At 34.7% G+C, this 12,658-nt stretch overlaps 1 protein-coding gene across 2 annotated transcripts in view; it reads right to left on the bottom strand.

Annotated features, from left to right (window-relative positions):
• The window catches only part of MXI1 (MAX interactor 1, dimerization protein), an 81,100-nt gene that overhangs the window by 32,275 nt on the left and 36,167 nt on the right, over positions 1 to 12,658 (bottom strand). For both annotated transcript variants that reach the window (XM_046652432.1, XM_046652433.1), the window contains exon 3: positions 3,658 to 3,687. In XM_046652432.1, coding sequence (XP_046508388.1) covers positions 3,658 to 3,687 — 30 coding nt within the window. The remainder of the gene's footprint in view (positions 1 to 3,657; positions 3,688 to 12,658) is intronic.

The raw sequence follows: 12,658 nt of genomic DNA, 5'->3' as shown, positions 1-12,658 counted from the left end.
GCAGTGAAGCGATCTAAAATCTGTACTAAATGGTTTCTTCTCTGGCAAAGGACCCAACTCATAAGATAAGTCAATGGGCAACGTAAATTCTTAATTCTTAAATCTCAGACTCGTTAATTTTACCATCAGATAATTCACACAGGTTCATGAAGAATGCAGAACATCCAAAGGTATTATGCTTCCCTTTTACCTCCACTCCCTGAGCCTGGAATGACCTGTTGTGGGTCTAGGGAACAGGGTAAGTACACAAGTAACAAATGCTCTGAACCATCTAGACCAGGCTCAGTGTAACCATCAGGGTTTTAGGCAGAAATAAGCCCCCAAGACCTATCCAAGAAAGAATCTGAATTTCTTCATCAGTCCTGAAACTATGTAAAGCTCCCTAATGGACTGTGAGTATCTTGGAGTAACTGGGGGCCAGAGCAAATAACTCTAGGCCTGCCAGACCCCAAATCTCCACCATTAGGCTTCCCTCTGAGATCTGGGAGTATATGAACCTCAATATTTGTTGACTATTGTCTCCTCAAGGTCAGATCCAGGGCTTCAACAATCTTAGAGCTTTGTTTGAGATAGCCATCTGGAATTACTCTGTCATTCACTAACAATTCAAAATCATCTACTCTAATTCTCACTGCATTGTCCCAGTAAAAAACACTAACTCAGAGCAGCTTTATATGCAAGATTTTAGAACCAAGCTAAAAAAAACTTCTGACATGAATATATTATATATAAAGTGGCAAAATTTCAAGAATATGAATCATTTCAGGAATATCTTTTCAGAATGAAGACAAAATCAAATTATCCTTTTGATAGTGAATTACTTTCCTTATATAAGCTCACACTCAAAAGTAAATGAAAGGTAAAGACAAAATTCTATTTATTTTAGAGAATGACAAAGCTAAGTTAATTTTCTTTAACATGTCAAATAAAAATGGTGCCCTGGGAAAAAAGATGGCCATTAAATAGAACTGGCTGGGGGCTTAAAAAAAATAACAATATAGGCTTAAATTTTAAAAATATTCCTGTGCTGCCTTCCTTCTATTTGGCTAAAACATCTCCTTCCGTTTAAATCATCCTGTGTCTACCAATATTTTTGTCTTTTTGCTAAATAACAAGCCAGTAACTTTTCAGAAGTGGACTACAGGTTATCCAACTGGATTCTTCCTTTGGCACTCACCCTCTTACACATTCCACTAAATTAGGGATTTATTGACATTGATAAATACCAGTTTTAAAAGCAAATACACCTTGGAAAAGTTAATTCTATATTACCTCTCAATTAAGCCTCAAGGAAGAGAAGGAGAGAAGGAGGGAAAAAGGAAAGGAGGGAAGAAGGGAGGGAGGAGGAGAAATAATTTGAGGAATTATGACTATCTAGGACTATCAGAAGACAAGGGAACCATGCCTTAAGTGAGGCAGGGTAGGAAACCAGCCAGAAAGTCTTAGATCTAAGTAAATAAAATGGGAACAAAAAGCCTTCACTAGAGACACAGATCACCTACAATTCAGGCAATAAAAGCCACACACATTATACCAGTGCCATAGACAGATACTAGATTAAACAACTTCAGGGCATATCAAAGTAGTATTATGGATGATAAAGTACTACTTCTGACTTATCAATAAGTCAGAAGTGATATGCAGAATTCATTAAACAAAGTTTACTCAAAGATTTAAAAAGCTCCATTCCAAACAGTTTACAAAAGAATCTCTTTACTCCAGGGTTAAACAAGTTTTTGCCAGATTTCCAGTGAAGGTCTTCCAAGGACCACATTTAGGTGGGTGAAATAATTATAAAAGCCACATGTTTATCAGTATTTAAAACATGTGGCCCCAAATACACTTTGTGCTCTAATTTAAAGTTCAATATAAGGTTTCATTTTCAGAATCCTCAGAGCTGTCATTTCTTGGTCTTTTTGTCATGTTTAAACTAGCCAGATACTTCCTTTAATATACTGGAAATATAAGGCAGAAAAGAGATTCTTTAAAATAAAAGGTCTCCTGCCAAACTGCTTTGCCACAAACTAGCAAAACACCTTTGACTAGACCAGTAAACTTCCTCTAGTTCCGTCCTTCACTCAATATTAAAGCCATTATCCACTATACCTGCATGAAATGTTAGGCACTAAGGATACAAAATTGAACAAAACAGAATCCCTGCCTTTTAGGCAGTCACAGTCATCTGGCAGAAAGAAACATATGAACAGATAATTACAATACTACCTGGTTAAGTTTTACAATAGGAAATATGAACAGATCATTGTGCAAACAAAGTGGTAAAAACCACTAAGTCAGCCTGGAGGACGATGCTAAGCCTGTTCAAGAGGATTTGACATTTAAATTCATCTGCAATGAGGCAGTTAGGCTAGTCCATCCATAAGGCCCCTTCTATTTAAAAAAAGGCAGGACAAAAAGTTTAAGGTCATGGAGATCTTGTTTGACGAAAATGGCTGGTGCAGACAACTCCAATTTGTTGGTTATTAATCTAACCTCTGTATCAAAAAGAGAATACTTTACTCCTACAATCCTCATTTCCTCTCCCAAACTTGTCCTCTTCCTATACTGTTTCTCGGTAAATGGTAATACCATCTAAAACTTAACTTTCCATAGCCAACTAGTCACCAATTTCTACTGATTCTATTCCATACTATCTCTTTATTCTGTCTACTTCTATCTCCAATGGTTACCATCATCTTTTACTTTAGAGGCTTCCAATAGCCTCCAAAAGAGTTTTCCTGTCTCTGACATCCCTTCTCCCAATCAACCAGTTCTTCACACTGTAGCCAAAGTGATCTTTCCAAAATACAAATCTGATCTTATGACAACCCACCTTAAAATCATTCAACTGCTCCCTATTGCTCTCAGAAAAAGTCCAAACTCTTCAGCATAGTTGTCAACATCTGTCCTGGCTTGCCTTTTGGCTACAATCTTTTCTTCTCATATCGAACCTCCTGCAGTTTTCTCAACACACGGTGCTCACTCACCATCCTCTGCAGAGCCTTCCAAGACTCCCTCAAAAGAGAACTGAGTGACCATCCAAAATGATCTCTCAGCACCCTCTGCTTCTGCACTACCATACTTTCCACACTATACAGTATTTTAATTACCTGTTTGTCTCCCCCAGGAAGCTGTAAGTTCCTTAAGGACACAAACTATCTTACACACTCTTGTATTTCCTATGTAAAATATTATGCCTGTGAGGCACTAACATATAGTTTATGCTTAATAAAGATTTGTTGTGTGTGTGAATAAATGAACGAATGAATGAACAAACTGCAAAGAAACTGAATATCCTACAATTTTTCATAATATTTATTAGCTACACTAAAGAAATCTAATCCTTTAGCAAGACCACATTTAAACCCTGAGCCTATCACACTTAACCCATTTTCAGAGACAGAAATAAAGAAGGCTATACCATAAACTAAAAATTCAAATGAGCTTAAAAATGTATTTACCTCTTCCAATTTAGATAGTATAAGCTTATTATTTAAGTCATTTTTTTGGAGAGAATACATATATATCAGAATCATGATATGCTATACATTTTTTTTAAAATTATATAATTAGATATGCACTATTACATTATTTTCACAGGTAAAACATTGAGTTTGCTTTTTTAACATAAATGAAAGCTGCATCTCATCACTGACTCACCGATTCTTTTCCAGCTCATTGTGCGTAGACCTTAAAGGAAAAAAAAAAGAGCATTAGCCATGTTTTGTCACTAAGGCTATAGAAAGGGGGATTAGTTTAGTTACTGCTATACCAACCACAACCAGTGAATTTATTTAACATTGCAATATATGGTCAGACTTCTATAATCTCACTCATCAAGAAGAAACAGTTACATTCACTAGGACTGTTCATTCAGATACAGTGTTTTCAGTTAACTCTAAATATTCTGAAACTAGAGTTTCATTGTTATTTTAATAAAACTAATACTAACACACGTTCTCTTGTCTACTTCTAGTATCCTACATTTTGTTGATTTGTAAACATTATATCAGAAATTTTAATTCACACAGAATCTTATTTTTGTTTAAAAAGAAAAATAAAGGAGTAGTAAATACTTCTCTGCCCTCTTCCATCTCAACTTTCCATTCCTAAACATGCAGAGAAAAAAACATTTTGCCTAGCGTAGAAGCTGAAAAAGGCTTGCCTTACTGCTAAGTGATACAGACAAATTCAAGCCTTCCTGCCCTTTGTGTGAAACATAAACAAGAAAAAGTTGTACAAAGAAGAAAAGTAACATAAATAAAAGAAGAAATATTAATAAATCGAGAAACACGTTTTTAAAAGACTGGAAGCATACAGCTCAAAATGCTAACAAACGTTTTCTTTTAGTGACTTTTTTCATTTTGATTATCAGTATCTGTTATAATAATACTTACCATCTATTGAACAAGCATAGTGTCTGCTAAATAGTGTGCTAAGCAGTTAACAAACATTATCTCATTTTTATCCCCAAAACAATCATTGTTTTATAAACAAGAATACTGAGGTTCAGAGAGAACAAGAGACAGGCTCTTGTCACAAGAGGTAAAGCCGCAGCCACGATCTAAGACCAAGTCTTTCTTACTCCTTAACTAGTTCTTAACCACCACCAAGTTCTTAACTACTTAGTGACAAGCAATACCAAAGACAGGTTAAAGGCACAGACTCTAAGGCCAGACTGCTTGGCTTCAAATACTGTGTAGCCTTGTTAAAGTCCCTTCATTTCTCTGTATTCAGTTTCCTCATCTATGAAATAGGAAAAATTTTCCTATTCCTATGACATAGGAAAAATTGCCTCATATGATTGTTTTGAGGAATAAACAAGTGTACAAGGAACAGCAAAATACAATGAACTCTATCTAAAGTTAGCCACTATTAGAATTATGTCATACTAGTTCTCTTGCATGAACATGTATTACTTTTACAATAATTTAGCATTAACAATAACAGGAATTTTATAAAGGAGAGTTTAAGTTCCTGCCACCAGAACTAAAACTTTAATCACTTAATATATTCTGATTAATGTCAAATGCCTTCAGAATATTACATTACTGATTACTTTAATCTCATTTATTATTCCAATGGATTTTTGTTGTTGTTGTTGTTGTTTGGTGAGGAAGATTGGCCCTGAGCTAACATCTGTTGCCAGTCTTCCTCTTTTTGCTTGAGGAAGACTGTTCCTGAGCTAACATCTGTGCAGACCTTCCTCTATTTTGTATGTAGGATGTTACCACAGCATGGCTTGATGAGTGGTATGTAGGTCCGCGCCCAAGACTGGAACCTGCAAACTCCAGCCGCTGAAGCAGAGCACACGAACTTAACTACTACACCACCAGGCCAGCCCCCAGTGGATATTTAATAACCAAATTTCTAAATTTTAACAATAAGAGTATTTTTGTCAGTCTCATAATTTGTGGAAATTTTACCCACTGTCTTAGTTCAAGAGCCAAAAGGCTTCTTTGAGTTACTGTCTTCTGTCCACTTTTTGCTTTCTTAGCAGTTTCAAAAGGTCCAAGAGACACGGGATGAAAAAGACTGATGTTCATTTTCAAGAGATTATCTTATGGGGCTGGCCCCGTGGCCGAGTGGTTAAGTTTGCGTGCTCTGCTTTGGTGGCCCCGGGTTTCGCCGGTTTGGATCCTGGGTGCGGACATGGCACTGCTCATCAAGCCATGCTGAGGGAGCATCCCACATAGCAAAAGCAGAAGGACCTACAACTAGAATGTACAACTATATACTGAGGGGTTTTGGGGAGAAGAAGAAGAAGAAGAAGAAGAAGAAGAAGAAGAAGAAGAAAAAAAGAAGATTGGCAACAAATGTTAGCTCAGGTGCCAATAAAAGAATTTTAGGATGCTTCAAGACTTCAGCCAAATTATCGGCAAGGATATGTACAATCCAAATGGAAGAAACTATAAAAACATAGTCAGAACTTTTAGTCTAACAGAGATTCAGAGTTCAAAACCCAATAAATAAATTACAACCAAATTTCTATCACCATATAAGTATTTATAGAAAGTTTTGATTAAGTTCTTTTTTGTTTGAATAAAATGATAAAGTAAATCAATAAGTTACAAGAGAGAAAAGCCATATTTTAAAGAGATTTGAAACAAAAAATATTATTCAAAATTTGAGTGCATAATCAATAAAGTAATTCCCTACTCCCTCTTAGTAAGCAAGTTTTGGTTTAATTGCCTTCATCTAAGAAGAAAACTTAGAACAAGTAAAACAAAAACAATGAAATACTAGAGTAAGTAATAAATGAAAACAATCTACTTAGAGAGAAGTAGGCTATTTACCATAAACTTATTCTAAACAGTCTGGCAATCCCACATATGGCCATAAATGTAAAAGATAATATATCCAAAGATAACCAATTGCTCAATTCCAGTATTATATTGAGACTATTATCAAAGCTAGCACCAAAAGAACATAATTTGACCCACTGCTGTGAACAAAATTAAAACAGCAGGTTCTTCCCACCTCTCTAAGACTTTATTATTTATCTTCTTTCTAAAAAAAATATAAAATGATAGCTAAGAATATGAACTTGTTCACCAAACCAGGATGCCATATCTAGTTAAGTCACTAGCAAAATTTAACAAGATTTTGAAATACCAAGAAGCAAAAATGATCATACATGTATGAATCTTTACCATATTGCCATGTTCTTCCAATGTTTAAAAAATGCATCAGTAGTGTTTACTCCTATTTTGATGGCTTTTTTGCCTGTGATATCAAGTCAACAAATACTGAGTATATTCAATGTTCAAGACTGTCTTAGGCTGCAGGGAATCAAAAACAGTCTCTAGTTGGTAAATTAAGACATGTATAGGAATAATTATAACTCAAGGCAAAATAAACATATAAAGAAAGGTACAGAGTGTGTGGGAGTTTAAAAGAGGCAGTTTACTTCCAAATAAAGCTATTAGAAAAAACTTTAGAAAAAGGTGGCATTTAGTTTGGGGCTTAAATGATGAGTATATTTGCTACTAGGAGAGGCTGGATCTGGTGGGGAAAGGACATTCCAAGTGGAAAGGATAGCATAAGCAAACAAGCAGAGCTGTGAAGTCCAAAGCAAAACCAGAGAATAATGTATAGGTCACAAAGACCTCTGGTGTTAGAGGAAAGAAGTCCTGAGTTTAAATGTTAACTCTATCACTCACACTAGTTATGTAACTTTGGACAAATTATTTAACCTCTCTGGTTAACAGTTTCCTCATTTGTAAAATTGGAATAATACCACATGACTTGGCTGGGTTACTGTGAGAATTAGAGAAAAATATGTAAAAGCATCCAGCATGTAATAAGTATTCAATAAATGCTATCTACTGCAAATATTATTATTATTTTTAACAAGACTAAAAATATACTACGCATAATGATGTTAACTATACTACGTGGGACAAAAAATTGGTAGATTCTCAGTAACACTTGGAATTAACCTGGAAATAAACAAAAAGACAATAATGACGAAAAAAACTGAAAGAAAAGATAGATATTTTCATCATTTAGTCATCTGTACGAGGACAGTACAAAGTTTAGGGTATGAAAGAGAGAAAGATGCCTAATTATATGTACACAGAGAAAATAATGATCCAAATAGTGCTGGCAATAAATGACTAATTGAACATATCACATGCTAGCACACTCAGAAACAACCTCTTTGCATCTCTGAGCCTATATGTTCAACCAAGCCATTCCAATAATGTGCCATAGAAATATTCAATTATGACAAATTCCCTATAAGGTTGAGATGTTCTGAATAATCCATCTGGTTAGCCCACTTTTCTTCTCCGAATAAAATGTACCACTGAGCGCAAACACTAATGAACTGCCTTCCTTTCAGTCCCCCTTACTCTGAATGCTTAACAACTTCCAAGGACAGAAAGAAAAACATTCCTATTATTTTACTATTGAATCACAGGTAATCCCTTTCACAAATAACATCCCTTTGAGAGAGACATGTTAACGCTATCTCTATTTGAATGGGAATCATTATCTCAACCAGACTGGTGACTTTTCATTGAGTACGACACAACTCTAATACATAAACTTTTAATTCTTTAGAGTGCAGTTTGGTGCAGTCAATGCAATGAAGCAAAGAATTGAAACTGCACAAAATGGTATAGTTTGGCTCAAGAGTAGTGCCACTATGGAAAGAAAATAAAAGCCCCCATTCCCAGAATTAATATTCTCTTCTAGCAAAAGAAAAGACCTCTATCTTTGTTGAGTTAATGAGCCAAGTCCCAATTTGTTAGCATTTTTATTTCACTTACTTTCTAATCCTAAAGTCCCTAGTGGATGTTGCCCTCCATACAATGAAAAGAACACATTCCATAAAGCTAAATGATTATCTTCTAACTGTATCCTAAAGCTTATACTTTATATACACATACTCAAAAGGCAAGAAAAAAAGAAAACTTCAGGTACATTAGAGTAGGGGTCTCCAAAGTATATACCTAAAGGGAATTGAAAAAGAAAATCTACTAGAATTACTGAAATGATAAAACTTCTATTTATATTTATTATTGGTCTTAAAATTTATTCTGTATTTATAAAATATTAGTACAGTAATACATGTACACAGTTATAAATACATAAGCATATATTGGAGTACAGTAATACATGTATACAATTATAAATACACACACCTATATTGGGGATATAGAATTTTTTGTTGCTAGTGGTATAATAAAGTGGGTTTAAAGTTTAAACACTGCAATAGAAGAAAATCATGCTAATTGTCAATACAGTAATTCTTTCAAAAAGGTAGTTTTGTGAATTTGTTTCTATAAAAGGTATATATTTTAAAAAACCATTAAAGGCAGTAAAACTTGAATATTGTGGACTTTTAGGAAAAATGCCTCATGAGACATGTATTGTTTCTTCCTTAACAACAACAAAAACATCACCACCACAATAACTAAGGCCACAAAAAAGCAAGGGTCTAAAAACACAATAACAGTAACTACAATCAATAAGTTTTTCCTTAAGACTTACACATCAAAGCTGAATATATGCATACTTTATGACTCAGTATTTCCACTCATAGGCATATACCAACTAATATATGTATATATGTTTACCAGGGGACATACAAAAGAATGCTCATTCTTTTTGTACTAGCCAAAAGCTGGAAACAACTCAAACGACTATGAACAGGATAATTGGTGAATAAATTGTGAAATATTCATACAATGTGATACTATGGAGCACTGAGAATGAACAACTACTACACAATAACAGGGATGAATCTTCATAAATGCAACATAACGTTGAATGAAAAAAGGCAGACACACAAAATACATACTATATGACTCCATTCATGTAAAGTTCAAAACTGGCAAAACTAATTTATAGTATCAAAAGTCAGAATAGTGGTTACCTAAGGGAGGGAGCAACAGAGACTGGAAAGAGTCAAGAGAAGGGCTTCTAAGAAAAACCTATAATATTTTATTTCTTCACCTTTGTGAAAATTCATTGAGTTATACACTTAGGATCTGTACACTTTTCTGTACGTACCTTTTCAATAAACAGGAAAAAATTACATAGGAACTAAAATCTGCAAAAATCAATTTTTATTTCAAATATAGAAAAAAACCAATTTAAATCTCTGAAAAATCTTTTGGCCTACTATATAAACATTCCTAAGTTATTTACTTTGTAAAGCATAATTTTCAATAAATTAATAAGTACTAAAATCATACAGAGTAAGGTCTCTAAGCACAATGGAATTAAATTAGAAATTAAGAAGACAACCAGAAAAATAGCAATATTTGGAAGATAAGCCACAAATCAAAGAACAAATCACAGAGAAATTAGGAAATATTCTGAACTAAATGATAATGAAGAGAAATTAGGAAATATTCTGAACTAAATGATAATGAAAAGACAACATATCAAAATTTGCTGGATGTAGCTACAGCAATGCTTAGAAAGAAATGTTTAGCTTTAAATTCTTATCTTAGGGGTAGGGGAGAATCCAAAATCAGTGATCTGAGATTCCACCTTTAGAAGCTAGAAAAAGAAGCAAACTAAACTGAAACAAGTTGAGCAATGGTTCTCAACCATGGTGAGTTTTGCCCACCAGAAGACATTCAGCAATGTCGAGAGATGTTCTTGGTTATCACAACTAGGGAGATACTACTGGCATTTTGTGAGGAGAGGCAAGGGATGCTGCTGAACATTCCATGATGCTCAAAACAGAATTATCTGGCCCAAAATGTCAACAGTGCTGAGGTTGAGAAACTGATGTAGAGGAAAGACATAATAAAGCTAAGAACAGGAATGAACAGAATAGAAGACAGGAAAAAATACAAATATCAATAAAACTGAAGGCTGACTTTAAAGAAATTGTTAAAATTGATAAACTTCTAAGACTTATGAAGAAAAAAGACAAAAATTACCAACACACACACACAAATAACCAATATCAAGAATGAAAGAGTGCACATTACTACAGATCCTACATACATTAAAGGATAAGAGAATATTATGAACAACTTTATGCCAATAAATTCAACAACTTTCTTGAAAGATACAAATTATCAACACTGACCCAAGATAAAGAAGGGCACTACATAATGAGAAAGGGAACAATCCAACTAAAGGATATAACACTTGTAAATATCTATGCACCCAACATAGGAGCACCTAAATATATAGAGCAATTATTAACAGACATAAAAGGAGAAATAGACAGTAACACAATAATAGTAGGGAGCTTTAACACTCCACTTGCATCATTGGATAGATCATCCAAACAGAATATCAAAAAGGAAACATTGGCCTTAAATGACACATTAGACTAGATGTACTCAGTAGATATAAATAGAACATTCCATCCAAAAACCACAGAATACACATTTTTTTCCAATGCACATGGAATATTCTCCAGGATAGATCACTTTTTAGGCCACAAAACGAGTCTCAATAAATTTAAGAACACTGAAATAATACCAAGCATCTTTTCTGACCACAAGGGTATGAAACTAGAAATCAACTGCAGGAAGAAAACTAGAAAAGCCACAAATATGTGGAGATTAAACAAAATGCTACTGGACAACAATTGGGTCAATAAAGAAATCAAAAAATACGTGGACAAATGAAAATAGAAACATGACATACCAAAATTTATGGGATACAGCAAAAGCGGTTCTAAGAGGGAAGTTTACAGCAATACAGGCCTACCTCAACAAACAAGAAAAAGCTCAAATAAACAATCTAACAGTGCACCTAACAGAACCGGAAAAAAGAAGGACAAACAAAGCCCAAGATCAGGAGAAGGAAGGAAATAATAAAAATTAGAACAGAAATAAATGAAATAGAGACTTAAAAAAATCAATGAAACTAAGACATGGTTCTTTGAAAAGATAAACAAAATTGACAAACCTTTAGCCAGACTCACTAAGAAAAAGAGAAGTCTCAAAAAAATAAAACCAGGGGCCAGCCTGGTGGCACAGTGGTTAAATGCGCACATTCTGCTTCTCAGTGGCCCGGGCTTTGCCGGTTCTGATCCTGGGTTCAGACATGGCACCGCTTGGCAAAAGCCATGCTGTGGTAGGCGTCCCACATATAAAGTAGAGGAAGATGGGCATGGATGTTAGCTCAGGGCCAGTCTTCCTCGGCAAAAAGAGGAGGATTGGCAGTAGTTAGCTCAGGGTTAATCTTCCTCAAAAAAAAAACTCTCAAAAAAAAAAAAAAAACCCAGAAGTGAAAGAGAAGAAATTACAATAGACACCTCAGAAATACAAAAGATTTTAAGAGAATACTTTGAAAAGCTATCCACCAACAAATTGGATAATCTAGAAGAAATGGATAAATTCTTAGAATCATACAACCTTCCAAGACTGAATCAAGAAGAAATAGAGAATCTGAATAGACCAATCACCAGTAAGGAGATGGAAACAGTAATCAAAAACCTCACAAAAAGATTCCTCGAAAAGTTAAAAATAGAAATACCTTATGACCCAGCCATCCTACTACTGGGTATCTATCCTAAGAACCTGAAATCAGCAATTCCAAAAGTCCCATGCACCCCTATGTTCATCGCAGCATTATTCACAATAGCCAAGTCATGGAACCAACCTAAGTGCCCAGCAACTGATGATTGGATAAAGAAGATATGGTATATATATACAATGGAATACTACTCAGCCATAAAAAGGACAAAGTCGTCCCATTCACAACAACATGGATAGACCTTGAGGGTATTATGTTGAGTGAAATAAGTCAGACAGAGAAAGACGAACTCTGTATGACTCCACTCATAGGTGGTAGTTAACATATACACAAAGAGAACTGATCAGTGGTTACCAGGGGAAAGGGGGAGCGGGGGGAGGGCACTAGGGGTGAAGTGGTGTACCTACAACATGACTAATGATGTACAACTGTAATTTCACAAGGTTGTTAACTATCATAATCTTAACTAAAAAATAAAAAACCTCCCCAAAAATAAAAGTCCAGTACCAGATGGCTTCCCTGGTGAATTCTACCAAACATTCAAAGAAGACTTAATACCTATCCCTCTCAGACTCTTCCAAAAAATTGAAGAGGAGGGGAAGCTTCCTAACTCATTCTATGAGGCAAACATTACCCTGATACCAAAACCAGATAAGGAAAATAGAAAAAAAGAAAATTACAGGCCGAAATCACTGATGAA

Source organism: Equus quagga, chromosome 2, assembly GCF_021613505.1.
Source record: "Equus quagga isolate Etosha38 chromosome 2, UCLA_HA_Equagga_1.0, whole genome shotgun sequence".
NCBI lineage: Eukaryota > Metazoa > Chordata > Mammalia > Perissodactyla > Equidae > Equus > Equus quagga.
The sequence above is the reverse complement of the archived record's forward strand: the minus strand, read 5'-3'. Positions and strand labels throughout refer to the sequence as shown.